Below are 26,332 nucleotides of genomic sequence, written 5' to 3'. Positions count from 1 at the left end.
GTATGTAGCCTGTGATATTATTTTGTTCTGCCTTTTGTCTATTTAGTCTGGTTTACTATAAGTCACCTCTAGATCTGCCTTAACTGGGTTTTGCTCAAATTGGTGCTTAAGCTCTTCCTGGAAGGTATAAATGTCTGTGTGCCTGTCTGTGCACAAGAGCTTCACAGTTTGTGGAATCCAGTTTGTCTTGAGCTCAGCAAAGCTCTTGTGGCTCAGAGATTCCCTATCTAGCCTTTCTTGTTAGATCCAGTACAGATAAGCTTGGGTCTTTAAGACTGAAAGAAATAATTTTACTTAATCCTTCTAAGGAGCATCTCTAAGTTTTCATAGCTTAATGCTTAACCACTGTTTGATCAGAAGTTGTTGCATCTATAACCCTGGAATAGAGAGGTTTTTCATTTTGCTGATGAGTATTTATGGCTTGGGAATTTTTTCGTCTTCTACATTTGCTATTGTGTTCTGTAGAGAGATGTGAACAAAGTCCATTCACCCCAGATAGAGTACCAATTCCAGGCATAATAGCCATTGTCCCCAAGTGTATTGGGGTTACTTGTTGGAGCAAGGGATTAAAGGAGCACATATGGCTCACAACATAAGAAAGCTCACTCGAGCATGAGTTACAAAGTACACAAGCTACATCCCTGGAATTCGTGAACAACTTACCAGGATGTTGAACACAGTGAGAGTCCCTTCTATTTAGCAGTTTTTAATTGTTATATAACATTGGGAATGGTTCTGTTAACCTTGTTTGTTTCTGGAACTTTCTGAGACTTGTAAGTTGTTTAGTTCTTGAGATGAGCCTTTCTGGGGGATGGAATATTTGAATTCAGAGAAATATCTATATAGCACTTCATCTATTCTTTTGGTTCTTAGACTCTAGGATGTTCTCTGAGACTTAGAGGTTATTTTTTAGATGTCTGGTTAGTTTTCTTTATCTATGTCCATGTTTTGGGCCACTATTCTACAGCAGAAATTGTTTGTTCTCATGAACTTAATAGGTTATAAGTCCGTGCAGTACACTGTTCATTGCAAAAGGAATGTGTTCCTGCATGAACAACTGAGGCTGCCAACAGCAATAATCTATGGGCAGAAGCCTAAATAAACATTACAAAGGCAATTCAATAGGAATATCACACTTATCAAACAAAACAATGACAGTAGTGTTGCTACTGTGACCTATGAACTTTTCAGCTATTACCCTTTGCTCTGTCTTATGGTACCACATATACATTCTATCCTGTAGAATGGGTCTTAAATTTAATCAGAAATGAGTTGGTGGTACCTATAACAAATGTGTCCTTATTGTACCAGTAGACAAATTTTGTGTGGTTGATACCATAGTGTACAGTGTCTATTCATGAGTAGAACTTTTGGAAGTAAATATTCCTTGTTGTCCAGCAGGCTACCTTATGGCTCTATGAATGTCATCCATCAGTGAGGCAGCTTCCAGCTTGCTCTAGTCTGATTTTTTTTCATGCTTTGTAGTCAAAATCAATTATCTTCATCCAGAAGATTTTACTATTTATTTCTGACATGGAAAACAATAGCTGTCATTCTCAATAAACCTCTTCCAAGTGGTACTGTTAAGAAAGAAAGGAAGGAAGGAAGGAAGGAAGGAAGGAAGGAAGGAAGGAAGGAAGGAAGAAGCAAAAGATGAAAGAAAGAAGCTTTCTTATAAAGGGTGAGCAGTATCTCAGAAAGCCCACAGCCATCTAAGTGCCAGTTGGTTTTATGCAGCTAGGAGGATGCTAGAACAGAAATGTTAGCCAAGTTCAACACAGTGTGGAAAGTTCTTATTATTTTTGTTAAGGATTTATAAAATGAGATTTACTGGACATAGTGTCTTATATACCCAATCTAGTCCTTTATAATATATAACAACTCCCTGTGAGCTTTCTGGGTTCTTTATTTTAATATAATGATGTCATGGGAGTGCTTTGCTGCCTTATGTTTTGTGATTGCCTGAGGCTTGAAGTCTGTATTCTATCCTAGCTTACCTGTTGCTGAAGCCAGGACATCAGTTCTGATAGGTCATCTGGTCACACTTGGCTTCTGGTGGGTGGCCTGCTGCACTCTCTACTTCCTTATATATATGTATGGGAAGGATACACTGCACACTGACTAACTCCTGGTTACTGAGATTAGAGATCTAATTGTTGAACGCCATATTTAACATCTTTCTTAACTCCATGGAAACAGTTCTATCTAGCCTGGTAAACTGTAAAGCAGATACAACTCTCTCATATCCAGATGTCAGTAATACCCACTCTTTGTGTTTAATTCCTGTCATTTATGAGGACTTTCGCATGACAATATAAAACCATGTTTGCAAACATTAAGGATTCTGATAAAACTATTGTAGAAAGTAGGTGAAAAATTATATTTTGTCTTTTGTTTTTCTTGGTTGCTGTAAGAACATATGTTGGCAAACCACTGTAGAGAAGAAACTACTGTGCTCACCATTCTAGGTTACACCCCATCAGTAGGAGGAAGTCTCAATAGTAAGAGCTTGAGGTAGCAGTCACAATACCTCTGTAGCATACAAGCAAACAGCAGTAGATGTTCTAACCAACCAATAAATGTTCATGCTTAGTTCCTTCTCTTCTTTTCCTGCAGCCCAAGACTTAGCCATAAAATGGTATGCTCACATTTGGTCTTTCCACATCTGTTAGCAAAATAGAGAAAATCCCTGGACTGAGATAGCCCATCAGATCAAAGCCAGCTTGTCTTGGAACTCACATGACAGGTCAAAGAAACCTCAGATTGTCCTCTTATCTCCACACATGAGCCCCTGTACCACACACCCTCTCGAATTAATTAGTCAGATTAATTATTAGTTAATTTTAATAAATTAAAGTTTGAAATGAGAATTCCTTATTGGCAGTTCCATAGACCTACCTAATTTAGACTGTCTATCTCTGACATCCCTTCCCATATGACTCTACATCTTGTCAAGTTGACAACTGACGATAACTACCATATATGCATCTACCTATAGCAGGAATTTTATTCCAGGTCAAGTGTGCTAGAGAAAACTCACTCATATGGAACAGTAGCAAAGAGATTTTATGATCATGAAAAATGTAAATGCAACCTTATATATTCTGGTGAGGAGATAGAGAAGCCCACACTGTTGTGGAAGTTGAATGGCTGACTTGTGTAAATCAACATACACAAGTTTGATGTGTATATCTGTGGAAGTAGCTGAGGGTTACTGAAAATACTGAAAATAAGGTACCAGTTGTGTTAGGTAACAATAAAAAACTGTATGTGTGCTGTTCATGATCAGAAGACTATATGGTGTAGGCCAAGGCTAATTCATGGGTGTTTTTGAAAAGTCAGAAGAAAAGGATTGCATTATTAAACTATTGTCAAAAAACAAAAGCCAAATGTGACATAGAATATATCTGACCTCTTGTCCAAAAATATTTCTAGTTTTCCCTACTGCGTGGATCCTTGATTGCAGATGGCTGGCATGTCACCACATATCTTCAGCCCTGGTCTCACAGGCAGCCCCATCATTCCACATGCCTCAGCTTCTCTTAGTTCATCTTGAATTCCCAGGACATGGGGCCCTTCAATCTAAGGCAACATAGACCTGACAGATGGTTGCATAGTTTTTGGCTTATCCAAGGAGCTGTGTTTAGCAATTCTTTACTTAGGTCCCCATAGGAACCTTGTAGCATGGAGTCTCAGTGCCTAGGAAGGTGACTTGTGTAAGAACACACCTTTGGTAGCTTCCTGCTATGCCTGTTCCTCTCCTGTTCCTTACTCTGCTTGCTGGTACCCACCACCCAGTAAACTGTTACACTCCATCTATATCTCAGGCTCTGCCTTGGAGAATTCCAGAACCAGAGAAGAAATGGATCTCACCATCACTATCACTACCTGAACATAACAAGGAGGAAAGAATACTTGTTGCATCTTATTCTTTGATTTAAAAACATCTGCAGCAAGTGTGGCTAACTATTATTGTTTTTTATAGCTAGGTGTACATTTTTGAGCTTGATATAATGTGCTATATTTCTGTGAGAAACTACTCTAACTTTTTCATTCTCTTTTGGAATCCTGATACTGGTGATGCAGAAAAACTTTCTACATTGGCATGCTCATCTTGACTAAAATCAGTTTGCTATGAGAATAAAAGAACATTTCTGGACTTAGGAAAAGATGGTGGCCCCAGATAGGGCTGTCTCTCCCAACAGTGGCTGGCTGGCCATCTAAAACCATCTGCTTTACTAAAAATATTTTCTTGAGTTTGATGAGAGATTGAACATGCTAACAAAGCTAGAAAACATCACTAAAAGTTATGGCCATCTATCCAAACAAACAACCAACAAACCCCACAATTTGAAGGAAAGGTCAGAATAATTAATTAGGAAATTTTCTTCAGGTTCCGGAAAATTAAGTCCTAGGAAGGGGCTTTGTGCACCGTGAAAAGAGGAATCCGCTGACAAACACAACATACCAGAAAAGAAGAAAAAGCAACAGAATGCTTTTAAAGAATTGTTCACTGGGCTTCCTGGGAGAACAGGATGTTTTTATTAACAGACTCAGGGCTTGAAGCATGTAGGACTACTTCCAGGGAGAAGCCGTATGTTCATTTCTCATGCCAGCCTGTGACAGTCACGACTGGTCTCACAAATCAGAGAAAAATGCCTTGTGTAGTCCTTGGAGAAGCAGCAAACGCTCTCCCTGAAGCAAACATCCTCCTGTGATGTGGGGCTTTCATTTGACGAAGGGGCTTTGTCTGCATCAAGAATATCTAGAGAGCCACTTTCAGCACACTGACCTCGATCAAGTTTCTTCTTGATGTAGACTGAATGCTTATATCCTCCACGATATTTAATGTGGGAGTTCTAACCCAATGTGATCTTGCTTGGAGGTGAGGTCTTTGCTGGGAATAGGGATTAGATGGGATCTTGAAGTTAGAGCACACACCACATGAGGAAAATGGGAAGGCCAAGATCTCTAAGTGATCAGGACAACCCTCAAAAAGCCTCAGTGTACCACTACCTTAATCTTAGTCATTTAGGCTTCAGAAGCACAGAAATACACTTTTATTGTATTACAACACCTAGAGTATGAAGTTTTTTTGTTTTTTTTTTTTGACTAATAACAAAACTAATAAACTCTGTCACTGCTCACAAGAGGAAGGCTTTTATTCAGAGGTTGGAGGATATGGCTCAAACAGTGTCTCCAACTTCTCTTTCATTGGTCTACCCTCTTTCTCTGGTCTACCAACAGGCCTCCTAGTTCCCCCTGCTCTGTCTACTTTTCACATGCTGTCCTGGAAGCATCTTCAGTGCCTTACACTTCAGCAAAGCTTCTCTAAGGAATGCATGGAAGAGATTAGACACTAGCCAGCCATTTTTGAGCAAGACAAAAATCAGTGCCTTTCACGACACCAAAGGTACATTTGAATAAACTATCATTTTAAAAACCATTCACTCTAACAGGGACTGAAGCAGGCTATAGCTGCACACTGGGCTCGGAGAGTCTTTAGAGAGTTACAGATGACCTAGTGCCATGCCAATCAGATAACATACACACAGGAACTTAAAGGTTTGATATTGAAAGTCACTATTGTGGAAAGGTCATCAATTGATTCTTGTTGGTAAGCTAAAGAATATTTATCAGTAAAATTCCAATATAAATGAATAAAGAAAACAAGTTAAAATTTCTACATTATTTCATATAAAATCTGCGTATGGATTTAGCAACCCATAAAGAATCTTTATTAAAAAGAAAAGTTTCATTGGCTATGCGGTCAGGGGACCTGGGCTTTATGGCTAGCAAAGTTCCTGGCACACTATGGGATTAATTTGATTTCTGTTGTAGTTTTTAAATTTGGTATATTTACTCTAGAGGCAATCTGTATTCATTCATTCATTCATTCATTCATTCATTCATTCATATGTTAACTCATTCATTTAATATTATTTGCACCAAAAATAACTGTAATCAGAAAGAAGCAATGGGGTTCCTGATGCAGACCCAACTTTAATTCATCACTTGGGAGCCAAAGCAGGAAAATTATAAATGGTTCAAGACCAGCCTGATCTAACAGATTCAAGCCAGCCAACCATGTATTTGGTGATACTTTGTCTGAAAGAAAGGAAAGGGGCAGTACTGTGTAATTTTTCCTGCAGACCTACTGTGTGCTGTTTTCCTCTTTCCTCCCTTTCCCATCTATGGCCTACCTGTGCTGTATTGTAAATTGCACTGCAGTATGGAGAATCGTGTCTCTTGCTTCCTTTAGGAAGACATCTAGATGGGCACACAGAGATGATGAATGTCACCTAAGGGAGTTCTATCTCAGTAAATTTGCCCAAGTGATCGTGGGTACTGTCTGAGATACGGGGGCCAGCTGGGACTGTGACAACAACATCGAAGTTTTTCTCTGCGTGGTAACTTTGATTTTGTTATAAAAGCTTTTCATGTTGTTGGATGACATCTGCTCATATTGTTCAGAATAATTGCTTTTGATGAACACCTGTAGTCATCATTGGGGATAGGCATCACAGTTTTAGTTGTAAGTTGTTAGACAATTATGTCTTTCCCAAGCCTACATATTCCGGCCCTACTTAGTAGATGAAGCAAAGGGTTCTGGGAAATTGGTATTTTAAAGCTGAGTCATAGAGAGGCCAGTGGCTCCTAATAAACGAAAGCTCAGATGGAGCCCTTTGTCTCTCTGTGAGTACCATTTTCTTACTAAAGTGAGTTTGTGATGCAGCTTTCAAGTGAGTTGAGGAAACAAGCCCCACAGAACATAGTTCTGCCTTATGTCTTATGAGATGGTTTTTGATAGAACTGTGATGCACATGGGGTAGACAAGGAAGAATAAAATTCTTCCACAGTCAGAGTGGAAGTCAATCTAGAAGAGCACTGCCTTCTGAAGTTTCTCTTTATCTAATGACGAGCATCATGGGGCAGGGGGTAAAATAAATGCTCTTTCAAGTATTCCCATATTATTCTCACTTGAAAGTTCTCTGTGAGATGAAAATAAGATCGCTTGCAAATGACGCTTTAGAAGTAATACTTAGAAGGTACCTTCCTCCTGAGGAGCTCACTCTACATGAAGCCTAAGAAATCAGTCACTGGCTTCCATAGAATGATATATGAATGTAATAAGCCACATTGTCCATGGAGAATTTCTACTTTGGTGATTCAAAGGTTATTGTTTTTAACAGCAGGGAACCAAGGCAGAAAGGAAGCTTTATACTCAGTGGTCCTCAACCTATGGGTAAACGCCCATTTGGGGGTTGATCAACCCTTTCACAGGGTTCACCTAAGACCATTAGGAAACACAGATATTTATATTCAGATTCATATGAGTAGCAACATTAGAGTTGTGAAGTTGCAATGGACATAATTTTATGGTTGGGGGGTCAGCACAACTTGAAGAGCTGTACTCAAGGGTCACAGCATTAGGAAGGCTGAGAACTCTGACACACATGATGCCTGTGTTTTCTGCATAGTATTCCACAAGGAAGAAGGTAAGAGTGTGAGGGGGAAAGACCAAGTACTTAACCTCACCCAAGTTTCTTTCAAAGGTTTTAGCTGTAGATATTTAAAGAAAATCAATTGAATTTCTTTTTAAGTCTATGTTTTTTTTTGTTTTGTTTTGTTTTTGTTTTTGTTTTTGTTTTTTTGTGGAAGTGTTCCAATGTTCTTCTTCATGCTCAGGAACAGTCAAACTTTGCTCAACCTAGAAGATACATAAGAATATTTTTACTTATAAAAAAGAGAAAATTAAATGTCTAGATGGCAAAGATCAGTGTATATTTTTTGGAATTCATTTTTTTGAAACATCATGGCATTTAAAGTGTTCCAGTTTAAAGGCTGAGAAAAGCTGGTGTGAGACTCATATTCCATAAAAGGAATCTCCCGTCTTCCACCCATGAGGTACCACCATCTGGATCTGTCCGGATCTGCACATAGGAAGCAGTGGTGTCAGGAAGATGCTGCTCTAGGGTTTGCCTTTATGTTGTGCAGACAGCTGTGGCATCCAGAGTTTGCACTTAGTGAATGTCCTTAAAGACATTTATGAGGAGTAGAGGAGCATCTCTTGGAAGACGCTCTACAGAAAGGGAAAACAGAACAGCATGCTGTGGGACAGCTAAGACAGCTTCTCTGTGAAGAGCTTGTACATTAAGTAGTGTTATTTGGTTGGTGATATATTTTAGTTTATTTACATTTTGTCAAAATGTAATTAGAAGCTGAAAGTTCTGCCTTTTGTGTGTGTAAAGTTTTCTTTTCTTTTCTTTTAAAATCATAATGACCATCAGGCAGGGTTATAACTGTAAGATAGAGTAGCTTCTCTAGCAGGTGCTAGCCCAGGGTTTGGTACACAGCCTGGATAGAGAAGATTCATCAATTTAATAATCACTTTGGAAACTTGTAACATTCTGGTCTGCTTACCCTCTGGTTTAATTTTGACGCAGTCTGCTGCCGAGTGACGCAGACCTCCCTCTCAGGTGAAGGCATTGAGGCAGAATTGTTTTGCATTTGTCATTTTTGCAACTGAGAGTTCACTATGTAATGAACAAAACTTATGTCTCTTGGATATTTTGGAGAATCATTATATCAAGTGGCTTAAAGGAAGAAAGAAAGGGGAGAAATGCTGTAATTATATTTTAATTAAATATATGAAATAATCATAATCTATATCCAATAAAAAATACCGTACATATCAGGTGTTTGAATTTTCTGATTCTTTGAATGGATTCCTTATAGAGACCAAATATATTTAGAAGGTATCTGTAACCCATAGAGGTTCAGAGCCAATCGTAACTCACATGTAACTAAGTGTCTTCTGGTAGTAATTCTCATTTAGATTTTTTTTTCTCTTGCCTCTGATCACTAAGTTACAGAGGTGTCACAAATTTTAAGTAAAACAAATGCAATGTCGTTTCTACATTTTCCACCTTACAGTTCAATTGGGCAAAGGTCCTTCACATTTGCTAGTGAAATAGGTCCAGCCCCTGATGGATAATGAGTCTCATTAGAAGTCTAAAGCATCCTGCCACTGATAATGGATAAGTGTATAAGTGGACATTTAAGACAATATATAGGATTTTAAGAGCAGAAAGGGAAATAGGTACAATTATAAAGCAGAGGAAAGTAGGCTCTGTATGATAGGCAGTGGGAGATACAGCTAGCCAAGCAAAACCAGAAGTAAGCAGAGAAAGTGAGGACCCAAATCAGAGATGTAGGAGGAGACAGGCTGATGTGCTTTATCTTGGAAATAGATAGTGGGTCTGGTAAAAGAAATGTAGTGCTGGACAGGATCTGAGCTGCTTAGAGAAGATGGAGTCCGGAGGTGACAGGTGGCTGGGAGGCTGATGATTGCTGCAAAGCAGGTCAGCATCCTCTGGCTGAGGGGCAATGGGACTTATTGAAGGTGTCTCCTGTAGCCATTCCTTTTTACTTCCTGATTATCTAGCAGATAGGCTATAGCCTGAGACTGTGCAGACTCACAGTTAAGAATTTGATATAAACTAGAACTGATCATTGTTACGGATAAACTGTACTTGTGGGACGAGCTAAGAGTGATCTGTATTATGCGTCTCTCTCATGTTCACTACAGAGTTCCCATTGCAGTACACTTTGGCAAATCTTTATCAAGTTCCCCTTAGAGAATACAACCAAAATAGAGGAGGGTAAGATAACTGGTCTGGATTAAAATGTGTGTGTGTATGTGTGTGTGTGTGTGTGTGTGTGTGTGTGTGTGTGTGTGTGTGTGTGTGTTGGATTGGAACATGGAACACCAGGGTAATACAGTGCAGTGGCAGAGACAATTAGAAACACAAGCTTCATATTATCTAAAGGCTGCTGTTGGGCATCTTGTACCCTTAGTGTTATAGGGTTTTAGGTAAATTGGGGAGATGTATTTAGGTGTCGTTTTAGGTTTGTGGCTGGTACAAATTAAGAAGTATTAGCTACCTTGTACTGATCTGTTTGAATGAATTGCTTTTTCTTAAGTCTTTTTAAATATGTAAGCAAGTTTTCAAACGACTAACATATTAACTAGCCATCAGAAATCCTAAATATATAAACTATTGTGGTTTCTTAAATTTAGGAGCCACTTCAGTAGAAAATGATAGCACAGAATAAATAGTTACCTAATAAGGAAGAGAGAGCCCTTCATTATTGGCCTCATGGATTAAAGAGCCCCGTTTCCTTCACCTTGAGTCTGACTCATGACACTTTAGTAGCACTTATTCAAATGAAAGGCAATACTTGCCATACTCCTACAGAATGAGTCAGCTGTTATTTAAGTAGCCCAATATTTACTTCTGTGCATGCATGCATACACACACATACACACACACACACACACACACACACACACACACACACAAAATTTTTTATGACCTGGAAAGATATCACATAGAATAAATGGGATTATTTTGAGTACTGCTTTTGTCTCAGGAATATAACTTGATAACAAAGTTATGTATCCTCATGGATTGGTTCCTATCTCAACTGTAACCAGAGAGGCTTCATCCAGCAACTGATGGGAGCAGATGCAGAGACCCATAGCCAGACATTAGGGTTGAGGACACCACCATAACACAGCCCACAGAATCTACTAAGCTGGGCTCATAGGAATCACAGAGACTGAAGTGACAGTCACAGAGGGTGTGGGCCTGTAGGCATATATGTAACAGTTGTGTAAATTGGTCTTATGGGACTCTTAAGAGGGGAAATGGTGGTGTCTTTGACCCCTTTGCCTGCATCTGGGACCCCTTTCCATCTGGTGTACTGGGTGGCTCTGTTTAGCCTTGGTATGAGAGCATGCAACTAATCTTGGTGTAACTTACTGTGCATGTTTTGGTGATATCCCTGGGTAGATTTTTTTTTTCTGAAGGGAAATATAAGAGGAGTAGATCTGGGACAGTGAAGAGAGGGGAACCTGGAGGAGTGTAGGGAGGGGAAGCTGTGGTTTGGATGTAATGTATGAAAGAAGAATAAATGAATAATAAAAATAAAGTTGTCTATCAACCATCCAGTTAGCTCAACATCAGTATGAAATTTCTAGCTTCATTTACTATGCATGATGAACCATTTCAAAGAAGCTTAAATGTAACAGCTTTTATAGAAAAAAAAATTTCCCTGGTCTAGTCTGGTTATGTTCCTTTTCCTTCTCTGTCCACTTTTGGAGATGCTTTGTAAACAGAATAGCTGGTACCAGTAGACCAGTGGGCTGGAGTTAGTATGAATCACTGACATTCCCGTGGTATCTTACTTCATATGTAGAATCTGCCACTGTGGTGCTTAGCAATTGATGGGTAGAGAAAGAAGAGAAATTAAGACTGTTCTCAGTTGGACAACATTATTGAAAAACATGGTATGTATTTTCATGACATGGATAAAGACCATGAACATTTTTTTCAGAGATACCTGATATTGGATCATTGATACCATATCAGAAGTCTCTAATTTTAACACAGTGGAGGCATTTTTTAGCTACATGACTCCAGTGTACTTTCTGAAGATAAATGAGAACCGTTGCCCTTAGTTACAGGTCACATGAGGGGTCTAACTATGATGATCCCCTGACAAAATGAGACGTTGCATGTAGTGGGTTTTTCTAACATTGGAGACAACTGTGTAGCCTGGAGATAGCAATTAATAGTTGTCCAGAAAATATTTATCTATTATTTTGGTCTTAAAGTAGATTAGAGTTTGCTTGCCAAATTCAGCCATCAACTATATATTTGGAGCATAAGACACAGGAAGGCTGAAATATGAGCTAAATTGCTGTCAGTGAGCAAAAGTGACTGAGATACAGATGTATTGATATTATTTACATTAATGTTTGAAGCATTGGTGCTAATTTATCTATAATTGTATTAAAGAAAATCTGGCCTCTCGTGAAGTGTGGAATGAACATTAAATAAACCGATGTGAGAAACCAGACTGCTAGAAGCAGATGTGCACTTTATTACGGAATAGAGTTGGCTGTATACATTGCAGGTTCAGATGTGGGTTTTTCCTATACCTCCATGTGCCTCATCTGGGTCATATAGTCTCTCCCACAATGTATTATGTCCGTTACGGCTAATGCAATAACAGTGGCATCTTACATGCAGCGATGGTTGTGTCTTCTGAATGTTTACCTCCTGGCATAAAGCAGTGAAAGGCAGAGAGAAACTAGCATAAGAAATATACCTTAGGGTCCAACAAGAGATCACTAGCACTTTCAAGACCAGGAGTTGGAGCTAGGTCCCCAGAAGCCCTTGAAAGAAACATGAGCCAAGCTCACTGAGAAAACTCACATTGCTGTCAAGATGGCTGCAAGCAGAACATAGTGGGAGCCCCAGAAACATTCTTAGCCAAGTGACTTTGAAGGAAGTTAAAAATCATACTTTTAGTATCTGTGCATCTTAGAGGAAAATATATATCCACCTTTTACAATTAGGGTATTTGAAAAAATATCAATATTCCTGTCTAATGAAATCCGTGTTTTTCCTATGACTTCAGCGTACATTTTTTTATCATCCATGATTTGAATCATTTCTGAAAAGAATAGAATATCTGTTTTTAATTAATGTGAAGTTTGTATCGGAATTTGATAATTTGCATAAGCCAATTGACAATTAAAGCTGTATAGTAATGGGAAATGATTGAGTGTCAAGGAAATCCCCTCAACATAGATTGATGTAGCCTCTTGCCTGTATGTGAGGATATAAACAGGGAGACTGCAAAGCTAGTCCTTTTATCTGGAAATCATCTGGTTCATTTCTTCTCTAATAGGTAAATGGATGCTTGTGATTATCTGTTCAATAGCCCATTGAGGAACAGGATGAACAAGTAGCAATTTTCTACCTAGGAGCATTTTAGATTCCTTATCTCAGGGAAATGATTACTGTGAGATGCTGCTGTTCCTTAGGACTTACAAAGGAAAATGTTAGCAGTTAGCTCCCTGTAAAGTGATTTGTGTAACAGGAAGAGTGCTGGGGTTGAAATCAGAAGATGTGGGTTTGAATTCCCACTTCAGTAGATGCCAGAATGTTGCTTAGACAACCGTGCCACTATGACAATGGAGCTGCTGACCACGGTCAGGGAATGGTTCTGAGGTCATGTTAGGTGCTCTTTCTAAAAGTGTTTAAAACTCTTAACACATTTCTGTAAAGGAAAGAAACAATTTCGAATGATTCCCTGTTGTTTTTATCTTCTGCAGAAAGTGAGTGAGAAGGTCGGAGGAGCGGAAGGTACCAAGCTTGATGATGACTTCAAAGAGATGGAGAGGGTGAGTCTTCACTTCTTGGCCCTCCCTTGGCATGGAGTTGTCCCCTGTAAGAGGGAACTGTAGAACTGTTCTATACTAGAGTCTCAAAATATTTTGCTTATTTGAAAAGCATGTTCCCTTCCTTCCCTTTGTATTTTGAAATAGAAATGAAAGCACCATGTTCCCCGAGTTCCCTGCAGAGATTAGAGCCTCTATGAAGAAGCATGGGGTCTGCACTTTTCCTGATAGGTTTTGCATGCTGCAGTGCTGTGCTTGAACTTGGGTGAAGTGGGAAGGAAAGAGTAGAAAATGGAGAAAGAGGTCTCAAATCTTGTAGGACATTGAGTCTCCAACTGCAGTGGACTTTCCTGTTTGGATGCCTCCTGGCAGAGGCCAGTCAAAATACTGAGGAGAGAGTGGTTTGGGAACCCAGTTGACTTGATCAATACTCTACATCCAACATTTATTGTAAAGGTCCAGTGTTGATTGAAATGTCTATTTTCAGATGGCAGTAGAATGGGAATATTAATGCTCACCTAATATGTTTTATTATGGACTGAAGTAAATCACTTAGCATTCTGTCTTAAACATTTTAAGTCCTCAGCAAGTAAGCTGAAGTTCATGGATCAAGTGTCTTTTTCTTTGAGACATTAAACAAGTTCCCTCTTTCACTTTGAGGTTGTTCTCAGCAAGAAGTGTTAGACTTAGGTGGATATGTGAGTGTTGAAATGTGCAGAGATTATTTTGGGTTGGCATTGAGGGACTGGTTCTATACTTGAAGAGACTATACCCAATACCTCCCAGCTACTTTCCCTTGTTTTGTATCTCCAGAGGGTTATAAATCCCCCCAACCTTCAACCAAAACTGGTAAACAGCAACTTTCATGGTAGTAAAAACAGGAGCCTCCCCTCCCTTGTCAAGCCCATGTTTGCAGACAGACATATATCCTCAGATAGACACACATCCTCGGGATGAAAGATTCACTTTCTGAGGAACCCAGGGATTTGTTAACTTGCTCCAGCCTCTGGTAGTTGCTTACCACCCCCGCCCCCAGCCTCTCCTCTTCGTTCATTTTTCTGGAGAGAACTTACAGTATGCTGAATGGCTAAGAACCACATCATCATAGAAGCTGAGGCCAGAAACTGTAAAGACAAGCTAGCACTTGGTGTCTTAAATGAGACGAAAAACCCAAGGAAACATAGAAACCGGAGGGACTAATTAGACCTTTGGAGACTTATTTGCTGCAAAATTCATGCCAGTCTTACAAACTAATTAAAACGAGAGAATCTTTTTGCCAAGCATCTTACTTTAGGCAAATATCACAGACTCCCCTCTGAGTCTGAAGATGAAGTATAAAGAGTTTTGGTCCTTATTTCATTAAAAGTCTCGGGAGTATTCATTTCAAACCTCAATACTCTCTTATAAAGCAAACTTCTGCTTGAAGAACCTACGTGTGTTCCTATATTTGGGTTTTTCTTTAAGTAACTTGAGATGTTTAGATTCCAGTACAGTGTAGAAATTGTTTTATTTGATTTTTATTGCATATGTCCTTTATCTTATCTGTGGTTTTCCTAAAGTTTGTACTCAAATTGTGCTGAGCGTATTGGAAAGTCAACTTTTCTATAGTGATTGAGGAACACTTCCTCCTCAATGGAGATTTAGAATCTCAATCCCTTAATATTCCTGTTAGTAAGTCAAGTACTCATACAAAATATTTTAGCTCAGAGGTCACCCACTGTATTGCCTTTTCACAGTTGTTTTTTTTGTTTGTTTGTTTGTTTGTTTGTTTATCAGATGTTTGAGGTGGAGAAAGCTTTATTTAGTTGTGTTCTCTGAGGTGCAGTCAGACAACAATGTGAAATAACTTAGCGGTCTGTAGAAGGCAGTCCTCTTACGAGGGAGGTGCCTGCTCCTAGAAGTCCTATCTAATCTCAGCTAACCTGCTCTGCCACTGAGATGCACTCCCAGCCCATCTCTGTTTTCATAGACTATCCTTTCCTGTCTTGAGGCTCTGGCTGAGTTGTCTCCACAGGACCAGTACTCTGATGGCCGTTCTCCTTCTCCTAAGTGCCTGGCATAGGCTTGCTTTCATTTGAACCATAAATGTCACCATTGTTTGTTATTTTCACTAAGTACAGGCTAAATTCCTTTCTGTGATTCAGACGTTTGGCAGGTTGTTTTTTTTTTTTTTTTCTTTATAAAGATTTCTGTTGTTGTTGATGGAAGATTCTGGAATCTGAGGAACTTCTGGTTGCTTCTCAGATTTACAATCATTGCTACAGTTATAGTAGTGGGGAGGGCTTCAATGAGTTGGTATGTAGTTATATTCATTAATTCAACTTGGAAGATAAGTAAATACCACCCTGTGCCAGGCATTGCTCTGGGAAGTAGAAACAGATCCGTATATGAGGCCCAGTCCCTCAAAGAGCTTTTAATTTGGGTGGGGAAAAACAGGAATATAAATAGTTACCAAATGAGACATAGTGTTTAGTGCCCTGGGAGGATTTCCTTGAAAAACGTCAGAGAACAGCCAAACGTGGGCTTCTTAGAGTAATGGAAAATTCTAGAAGAGAGAATACTGAGTGAATCTTCAAATATTCTCTCGTACTGCATATGAATATCACAAAAAACTCCCAGTCAAGAGGCATGATGTCTTTCTGCAACCTGAAATGCATCTTGTAGAAATTCTTTAAGGTCAGAGAAAGCTTTGGGGCTAGAAACATGGAAAAGTGTGGTTTACATAAAAACAGAATCCCTAAGGGGCAGCCTCAGGTTTTAAGAAAGGCAAGATGTTGAGGAAGAAAAGTTGCCATTCCAACTGAATAAGAGAGTAGAGGCAGTTAGCAGAGTGTAATGTCCAGAATGCTGGTGTATGGTGCCCAAGGTCATTACCCTCATGTCTTAGTTTCTTCAGGGAGAGAGGTTTAGTATCATCCAGTCTCTCATGAGAAAACCAAGATTCATGAGAAGCAACCACCCGAGTCAGAAGATAGAACTTGTGTTTATCAAAGTTGGTGGTGGTGGTGGTTTGGGTTTTTGTTTTTTGTTGTTGTTGCTTTGCCACAGACCTGCTCACATTGAAACAGAGGCTAAGCCTACAGTTCCCAGCTGCCATTACTACTCACTGCTTGAGTTTTGTAGCAAGTGGATTTCAGTGATATGTCTTACATGGGGGACAAGAGAGGAAAAATGCAGCCAGTATGCTCAGAATAGCTTCTCTGAGTAGATGTGGGGTTTACCAGGATACTGGCGGTTTTCCTTCATAGAGCAGTAGTGAAGAAGACATGGTCACTGGCCCAAGACACTTGCTCACTGGTGTAAGATAGATGGAAGGCTGGAATCACAATCTACATGAGGTTCCAAAATATCCTTCTGTTCTACAAGGACTTCCATGGAGACACGCTTCCTCTCAGTTGTATGTGTAGAGTGTATTTCTAAGCTATACTTGGTATGGGGCAATGCCTAAGATGATTAACATATTTAAAATTAATGTTAATGGGAGCCTAAATCATATACTGTTTCTCTGTCAGCCTTTATGAACATAAGCTTTTGGCTTTAAAGCAGGGAGTTTGGAGGTGGATGTTAACTCTCCCAAAGTCAGTAGGGAGTAATTAAAAATACCACTCTTGGATCAGCCTGTGTCTCTCTGCCAGACAGGTCTTCCCAGGGTGCTGTTTTCATCATGTCCCTGTGACTTGTTTATTCAGCACTTCAAATGTGTGCATATTCTTAGCTCCAGTGATATTAAAATTAAGAACTTGAAAAAGATGTTGGTATTTTATATGGCTTTTTTAACTTCTTCCACATAACCACCGTGAATTATTGCATATCCAAGTGGTCATTTAATCCATGCATTATTATTTATTGTCAAACCCTCCAGACTACATGTGCAGCATACAAGGTGCTCTGCCTCTGACATCTGACAATATGAAATGATGTCCTTCGTACTTCCATTGCTATGTAAAAGATTACAAACTAATTTTCCTTAGTTCAGGAAATACTGGTTCATTTTTCCATAGGGGAGAATGGTACTGTTTAGAAGTATATGAAAACCATACATCCATCATGTGAATTCACCAGTTCCCTGCCTTTTGGAGTTCTGGTATCTGATGCCTCAAGTCTGGAATTAACAACCTCACTCATCGATGAAGCAGGCCATGTTCAACAAAGCTCACACTTGTTAGCTCAGTAGTCAGCACATGCTTTTGGTAAACCTTTTGTACTTTTGGGCCCTTTGGGGTCTTTGGCCTCTGTTCCTGCTCCCTAGGGCTGCTGTAGGGCAAAAAGGATCCATTGACATTACCTCAGCGAGCATGGCCTCATTAAGAGAAACAGAACAAAACACTGACATTGGAAACTTTTGTGGCTATTATGTACGTAGTATAGAAATCTTAGCTTCTTTTTTAACCCTTAACATTGTGCAGGTATATTTGGGGTGCATTTCCAAATTTATAGTAGGGAGGTGCTTAAGAACATTAGCAAATTTAAAATGGATTCATCAGTAACCAGAGCCTAATTCCTTCCTCATTTCTCAAAATTAATGTTTTCAGCTAGACTTTGTAAATAAAAATGATATCTACTTTAAAACAAGGTATTTTGGAGACAGGTTCTTAACTCTCAGGCTACATGAAGGACGTCTGAAAGCTCATCCTCCCCTGTGGCTTGCTGCCTTACTTTGGAAGCCTCCTATTTAACAGGAGAATATGCTTTTCTCTGTGTATGGAGTATAGGAGCAGCCATTCTAATGTCACAGCATACATTCAAAACTCAAGGGACAAGCTCCAGTGTCTGGCCTCATCCTTCCATATTGTTTGAGATGTTTTCTATTGTTTACAGCTGTGTGTGCCAGGATAGCTGGTCTGTGAACTTAGAGTCTTCTGTCTTTTTTTTTTCTTTTTCATTTATTTAGTTTTCATTTATTTAGTTACTCACTTTACATCTGAATTGCAGCCCCTCTCTTCTCCCACCCTTACAAACTCCTCCCTCTGTTACCCCTCCCTTTCTCCTCACAGAATGGGAAGCTACTCTTGGGTGTCAACCTTCCCTGGCACATGAAGTTGCAGTAAGACTAAGGCACATCCTCCCCACTGAGGCCAGACAAGGCAGCTCGGATAGGGGAAGGGGATCCAAAGTCAGGTAACAGAATCAGCACCAGCCCCTGCTCCAACTGTTAAGGAACCCACATGGAGACCAAGCTGCACATCTGCTACAAATGAGTAGGGAGCAAGGTCCAGTTGCTGCATGCTTTTTGGTTGGTGGTTCAGTCTCTGAGAGCTCTCATCGGTCCAGGTTAGTTGTAGAGTTTTCTGTCTTAACCTCCTATCTGCCAGTAGGGTCATTGATATCAAGATGCTTGTACTAATGTATCTGGTTTATAATGTATGTGGGTTGTGGAGACAGAAACACAGCCCTTCAGGCTTATATGGCAAACACTTTACCCACTGAGCTATCTTCCCATCTCATTTGTTTGTTTGTTTCTTACTCTGGACTCAGTTATAGATTTCAAGACTTATTAATGGATAGTCCAAAGTACTGAGAGTTGTTAAAACCTCAGTGTTAAGAAGGTGGAAGTAGCTCTCTTGCTCTTTTGCCTTCCAGTTCCTGCTCTTTCCCATTTCCTCCTTCCCCAGCTCCCACCCCCAGTCTCTCTCCACATGCTCATGGCCGACTTCTACTCCCCTTTTTTGCCTTTATTATCATCATAACTTCCCTTCCCCTGCCCTGAATAAACTCTGTTCTATTGAAGAAGCAGCAGCAGGAGGAGGAGAAAAGACCAGAGTCTGTGTGCCCATGATTCTGCCTTTTCAAAAGAAGTCATATTTTACACATGAATTTAGAGCCCCTAAATATGTGCTCGTGTTGTATACAGTCACCGTTCATTTCCTTTCAACAGCCTTTTCTATTAACTCCTGTAGTAGAAGCTTGTATTATAGACTGATTAAATAGTTCAATGTCTAATACTGACAACAGAAGTACTAGAGGCTTCTACATCAGTGATCTCAGGGTATGGAAAGTCTATGTGTTCTCAACCTCATAGCAGACTTTGGTCAGACTGATAGCTTTTCATCCCCATTCTATTTTTAGGTTGAATTCTACTCAAGGGACCAAACATAATACTCTTAATAGTGCCATCTGTAAGGCCTCTGGGGATCTAGGATTACTGGCTTGATCCCCATGGATTGCTTCCCATGTCTTTCTTGCTGACCAACCTATGGATAGTGTACCATAGGCATTGTTGATGCATCCTCTATTGAGACATTTAACAGTTGAGGATAAGTGGGCCAGCAAATCAGTATGGTTTTGCAACTTTTGCAGGGTCAAGTTCATATATTTACTACAGATAAAATTCTCATAAGTGTTGAGGACTTTCATAACCAAATAGATGATGGGGTGACAGTTCTTTACTCCTGACCCTGTTGGGTAGCTACTTTCAGGTATCTATTTGAGAATGGTACAAAGTATCTTCTGCCTCTGGTGTTATATCTTCTATAATTGGTATTCCTTCCAGTCTTCTTGTAGAGACCTTTCACTTTCACGGAACACTTAACAGTCTGAAGCAAGCTTCCGAATCCTACTGTATCTGTTTTCTCCTTCATGTAAAGATGCTCACATTTCATTGTGCGAAAGAGATGGGGAAATTTGTTAATGAGTCAGCCTCCAACAGTACGTGACACTACAGTTTCAAATGGCCACTAGTAGTTCAAGTCTCAAGTCTTCCAATACTTCTTTCTTAGACAGTTTGACCTTTGGATTGCATTTCTTCCTGCCATGACCAGAGAGGACACCTAGACACATTTGGCTCTAGTTACTCAGTCCCCATCTGTCTTAGAGTCAATAGAGCTGTGTGTTTGTCCTCTCGAGTTCCCTTCACTTTCAGCATGTTTATTCTATACACAACCTTGAACTTGTCCCACTGGTATCAGGCAAGCATTCTATGACTTGAGTTCATAAGGTTCCCTGGCTTTTTGATAAACCTTCCAGCCTCAAGTACCTTAAATATTGAGTCAGTCAGAAGGTGATACAGGGTTCACAAGCAGGCTAATGCATCCTAAAGGGAACACTTGTAAGAGGTATTTTATACCACTACAGGGTCAAAAGGACACTCGTGTGGTTTCGCTTATCATCATAATCACAACTGCACACTGGATTATGACTTTGGTGATAAGAAGTTATTAAATATTGAAAAGCCAAACCAGCTATGTCAGTAGAGAAGGAGGTTTACCCTATACAAAGCAGTTAGTTGTAGAGATTGGTCAGGAACCTATATAAAGCGAAGAAACAACAATATTATCAATGTCAGGGAAGCTGGTTTATTTCAGCTGAGTCATTTGAAGCAGTGCCCTGCACAGTAGGATAAGAACTGATTGTCATGGGGAAAAGTAAGCAGCTCTAGCTTACACTCTTCCCCTGACCTGGCTGCGTAGAGGGGGCAAGTGCAGGAGGAAATGTTGACCTTTCACAACCATCAGAGACAAGAGTTTTGTATTAGAATCTGGTATTTATAATTAGCCAAATGTTCAGGACCAGCTAGATAGCTAGATGTGTTTATTGAGGGCTTTTATACCCAGAAGATGTCAGAAGTACATAAACAGTATAAGCAGAACCGAAGAAGACATGGTCTTTTTAAAGTTTCATTATTGTTACTGTAATTTTATGTTTTATTGTCCTACCTATGAGCGTGACACTTAGGCTGAAGTACATACACAGCGTCAGTATAGAGGTCAGAGGACAGCTGTGTGAGCTTAGCTGTCTCCTTTCACCTCTGTAGATTCCAGGAAGTCAACTGAGGTTCAGGTTGGCTGATAACCTTTATCTGTTGAGCCACCTGGGTATCCCTACACTATTACCCTGTGTGGAGGAGAAACTTGTCACTGAGTTCTTTCCACTCATAGCATCTAGTAAAATCTTAAGGGCAAAAGTGTTACTGACATACAGTGCATTGATTTTTGCTGAAAGGTAATGAAGTCCACTTTGAAACAAAGTTTGGGAAATTACCAGTTTCCTTTGGGTGAATAGGCTTTTCAACAGTCAGCGCTGAAACACAAGGACATCTTTCCCTTCTAGCTGTTCTTCAGGTGTCTCACCTGCTCCTGCAGAACTAGTCACTGCTTGGTTGCCCGACTGGGGTCTTATGTAGGCTCCAGGAAACTCCAGGGCTCTAAAGTAAACACTTCTGTTGTTCACCACATTTATTTTTCATTGCAGAAAGTGGATGTCACCAGCAGGGCTGTGATAGAGATAATGACAAAAACGACTGAATACCTCCAACCCAATCCAGGTAAGCAGTGGCCTGTACAGTTGCAGTTCCTCTCGGGCTCGCCTCTCACTGACTGACAACTTAGATCTTGTAGGTTTCTCCTTCCTTGCGAGGGAAAGGCCATTTTAAAGGTCACGTTGAAATGCCTGCAAGATATGTGGCATTTTATCCAACTGTGGTGTATTTAACCACGAGTGTGTAAGGCGTGGGTGACACATCATGCCTTGATAGCAGCAAGTTCTTTTCAGCTGATCTTTAATTTTCAAGAGTAACTAAAATTCAATAGTAAGAAAGAATATTAAGTTTGTTTTGAAAGGAGTTGCGATGATTTCCAAAAGATTAAATAAAAAAGAGGAAGGCAAGTATTTCCGAGAAATAGAAATGATGTGTGCACATAGAGCACAGAGGACTGCCCCTTCTTACTCTTCTCCGGGTACCACACAGGCCAGCAATTGTTCCTGCAAACCTCTTGCACTAGATCTGAGACAGGAATTGTTGAAGAGATAATGGGGAGTTCCTCGAAGAGAGAACCAGTTATGGGTGTGGCTACCTCTGTTATCCATTGAGGGAACAGAGCAAAGCAGCCTCCACCATAGGCCTTCTTACATCATATGGCAGAGACACAGAGAGACAGAGAAACAGAGAGAGAGAGAGACAGAGAGATAAAGAGACTGAGAGAGACAGACAGAAGTAGAGAGAGAGAGAGAGACACTGAGAGAGAGGGTGGTGATGCTGGCAGGCTCTTTCCTGACTCCTGCTGCCAACCAAAGCTTTCTTTCCATCTTGACTTACCATGGCAGCTCAGCTACTATTTCAAAGGTGAATCAGTGATATGAAAATTATATTCTCTTTATTTTTCTTAAGTCATATTATGGATGAGTTGATATGAAAAGGGGGAAGAGAGAAGGAAGTATAATGGAGTACAAAAGTGAGTTTAGCTGATGGCAGACTGAATAAGTCACTTATCCATCCACTGATGGACAAGTCACCAAATGAATACCAAGAAACCACGTTCCATGTTGTTTCCTTCCTTCTTCCTAGTGTTTCTACTTCGCAGAGTTACAAAAATCTCACAGATCAACATTTTATCAAACAACTGTAACAGGTCAAGTCTTGAAACAAGAACAACTCACCCCACTGCTTTGCCACAGTTACACTTTTATAGAAGAGAGCAATGTTCCTATAGTCTTTGCAGGGACCCTGAAAGTACCCATTTCTCCACATCTCCACATTCATGTCTGAATTATATGGTTAACTACCTCTTTCGGGGTTTACTATCAGGAATGAGAGGAGAAATATGGTATTTGTTAGGTCCTATTGCAGCTTAATACAGTACCAGTAACACAGTACCACACTGTCTCATCTTTAAACACAATGAGCTTTATTTTTAATCTCATACATGTATATATTGTATTTTCATTATATTCATCCAGCTCTCTCTTTTCCCTCCTTCCATTGATCCTTTTCTGCTTTTCAACGAGCCTCCTACTTCTAAACCTGTATGTATGTGTGTGTGTCTCAGTGAGTGGCAATAGGACTGCTTGCACACATGTGTGAAGGTTCTGTACAGCAGTATGGATAATTTGTGAGTGGCCTACCCCACAGGATCATGCCTATCTCTCTCCCAGGAGACATTAACTTCCTGAGAGTCCTCAGGGAGAGGAGGAGCCTGATGAGTTCTTCCCCATCCATGATGGAAAGTGGACAGACCTCACCTTGTTCGGATAACCACATCTGCTGTAAGTTGAGTGTAGGAGGCACATCACACCCAGACCACTATATTCCACAACACTCCTTTCTTCTCTGAGTCTTATATTCTTTCTCATTTTTCTACCACCATGTGCCCTGAGTAAGCCTTGGAGGCTCTGTGTAGACATCTTATCTACTGCTGAGCACTCAAGAATATCCTAACGCTTCAAGCTATACCAATGTATGAGCATCCACAATAGCCACTGAAAGAAGCCTCTCCAACTAAAGCTAACAACAGCCGGACTAATCTGTAAGACCGATATATTTAGAAAGACATTTGAGGGACAACATGGCCATTTAGTAGAGTAACTTCTCTAGGCCACTCTGTAAAGCCTGTGATCACCCAAGCCATGGGATTTTGGACTCAGTTAGAAGTAAGCTTGAGTTCTCTCCTATGGAGTGAGTGAGTCTTAAATCTAACCAGGAAGGGGTTGAGTGCCCCCATCAGAGATATACCACTGTTGCACCACTAAACACATCTTCCTTGACTGTTGCCAGTGTAACATGCTGGGTCCACAGCCAAGTAAGAGTTTTCCTCAAGTAGCCCAAAGATCACCTTCTGCTGTATGAGGGCTAGCTAGCAGGGAGGACGCTTTCAGACAGGTTCAGCTTGCTTTCTCTGTTCCTCCCACCAGGGTGTGCGGTATCTTTAACAACATGGTCTTACCTTCTAGTTCTGGTGGGCAGCCAACAGCAGTAACAGTTGCCTGCAGTACTGAGGGATGCTGTGGGAGCTTCATGACCAACAGCTCATGGGGGAATGTCTGACGCCTGGCTCTAGGATTATTCTTTAATAACCTAATAACCTGAGAGCAGCTTCTTCTACCAGCTTCTTCTATCTGCTTTTGCAATTTTTTTTGTTTTCTTTTAATTATATTTTTAATTAGCAAACGCAGTAGCAAGTTTCCTTGTGGCTTTTTTATGCATCCTTACTTTCTACCCTGTGACCCCCTCTTGTCTCCTATCGCCCTGTCCCCATCCCTTACTATTTTCTCTTTTCCTTTCAAATTACCTTGTGCTGTACTAACGATCCTCTGCTGAAGTCCCATCTTCACCTCTAGCGGACCATTTCCAGCCTTTTGGGCTGCACAGAAACCAACTCTTACATGCACACACATGGAAGTTCAAAGCTAAGATGCACATATGAGACACAACCTGCTTCGTTTGGCTTTCTGAATCTGGGCTGCCACACTTAATCTGCTTTGTAGTTCTAACCACTTTCTCATAAAGTACATAATTTCATTGCTTCATAGCTGAATAAAATTTCATTACATACCACACTTCCATCTGAAGCCTACCTGAGCTCTGTCTGTTCCCTTGCTGTCATGAAGAGGCCATGGTAGGATGTAGAGTCCTTAGGACTTGTGCTCTGGAGGTGTTCTGATGGACTGTGTGGCCAGTCTAGTTCCTGCCCTTTGAGCAATCTTCCGCTCTTTCCCACAGTGTCATTGCTACTGTAAGGGAATACAGTCCCCCATTCTAGTCTCCATGTTCTGGCCACCACTTGCTGTCATTTGTCCTTTGAGATGGAATCTCAAAGAGGTTCTATTTGACATTTCTATGATGAATGGCCCCCTTTTTTTTTTTTTTTGTAGACCTAGAACACCTTTTAAAGTAATTTGTCATTTGTAACTTCCGAGAACCCTTCATTCAGGTCCATGGCTGTTTGTATTTTGGTTTTGATTTTGGTTTTTTGTTTTGTTTGATTTTTGTTTTTTGTTTCTCAATTGGAGAGTTTTTTTTTTTTTTTTTTTTTAATTCTTTGTGGTCTGGCTATTCATCCTCTGTTAAATGTATAGTTGGTTGTCTAAGATTGTGTCCCGTTCTATAGGCTGTTTCTTCACTGTATTAACAGTTTTCTCTTCTGTACAGAAATTGTTACTTTCCTGAGGTACTGTTTATCAATTGCTGGTCTCTCTTCCTGAACATTTAAGTCCTATTCAGAGACCTTACTGGTCCCACCATGAGGAAGTGTTTGTCCTTTCTTTACCTACAGCAGTTTTGGGGTTTGCAACATGACCTGAGGTCTTCTATGCATTTGGATTTCATTTTTGAGAGGTAAAAGACAAGGATCTAGATAAATTTTCTTCATGTTGATACTCAGTTTCTGCCATTTGTTAAAGAGACTTCTTTTTCTCCAGTGAGAATTTTCAGTGTCTTTGTAAAACATCAAGTAGCTATAACCGTTTGGGTCCATTGCTGAAGGTTTTGTTGTGTTCTATTGGTGGATTTTGTTGCCAGCACCTTACCTACCATCCAAGGCTCTGTAATATAACTTGATATGAACTATACTGATACCTCTGGCTGTAACTGTTTTTTTCCTCAGGATTACTGTGAATGTCTGTGCTTCTTAATGATGAATTTCAGTGTTGTTGGTGGCCTTTTTTTGTTTTGTTTTCTATTTTTGTGAGGAATGACATGTGAATGACACTAGGGTCATCCTATTTTCGTGTATGTGGCATTTCCCAAACAGATGATATCCTTGATTGCTTCCTCAGCATGTGTGGTATTTGAATGTAAATTTTGTATCTTGCTACTTTTCTAAAATTGTTGGTCAGTTTTGAGTTTTCTAATACAGTCTATATAAAGCATGGCATATAGACTTACATCATCTACAAATAAGACCACTCTACTTCTTTCTTTCCTGTATGGTTTCTTAAATTTTCTTCTCTTGTGTTACTTCTCTCTAAGGCTTCTTTCTGGTAGGATAGTAAATGAGTGTAGAGAAAGCAGACCGCTTGGTCTTGTTCCTGATTTTAGTGGAAATGTTTTGAGTTTTTCCTATTTAGTATAATGCTGGCTCATATTATAGATGTCACACTCATATGCATGTATATGTGTGTTATGTGTGTGTGTGTGTGTGTGTGTGTGTGTGTGTCTGGATTTAGTACCGGAAAATACTGATTTTATACTTGATTTTGGGAGAAAGATAGTGTTGCTTCCTTTTCTGTTTTGTGAGATAATTGGAGAAGTATTGTGTCACTTTTCTTTGGAAGGTCTGGTTAAATTTACTATTGTTCCCATGTAAGCCTGGACCCTTTTTAGTAGGAGATTTTTTTTTCATTACTGCTTCTTTCTTATTTGTT

At 39.9% G+C, this 26,332-nt stretch overlaps 1 protein-coding gene across 2 annotated transcripts in view; it reads left to right on the top strand.

Moving 5' to 3' along the window:
• Positions 1-26,332, top strand: part of SH3GL2 (SH3 domain containing GRB2 like 2, endophilin A1) — a gene marked incomplete at both ends in the record, with an annotated part of 171,098 nt that overhangs the window by 112,474 nt on the left and 32,292 nt on the right. For both annotated transcript variants that reach the window (XM_080921562.1, XM_080921563.1), the window contains 2 exons: positions 13,193-13,261; positions 21,446-21,518. In XM_080921562.1, the coding sequence (XP_080777688.1) occupies positions 13,193-13,261; positions 21,446-21,518 (142 nt within the window). The remainder of the gene's footprint in view (positions 1-13,192; positions 13,262-21,445; positions 21,519-26,332) is intronic.

This window comes from Micromys minutus, assembly GCF_963924665.1.
Source record: "Micromys minutus genome assembly, chromosome: 9".
Taxonomy (NCBI): Eukaryota; Metazoa; Chordata; class Mammalia; order Rodentia; family Muridae; genus Micromys; species Micromys minutus.
This window is presented reverse-complemented; position numbering and strand designations above follow the sequence as displayed.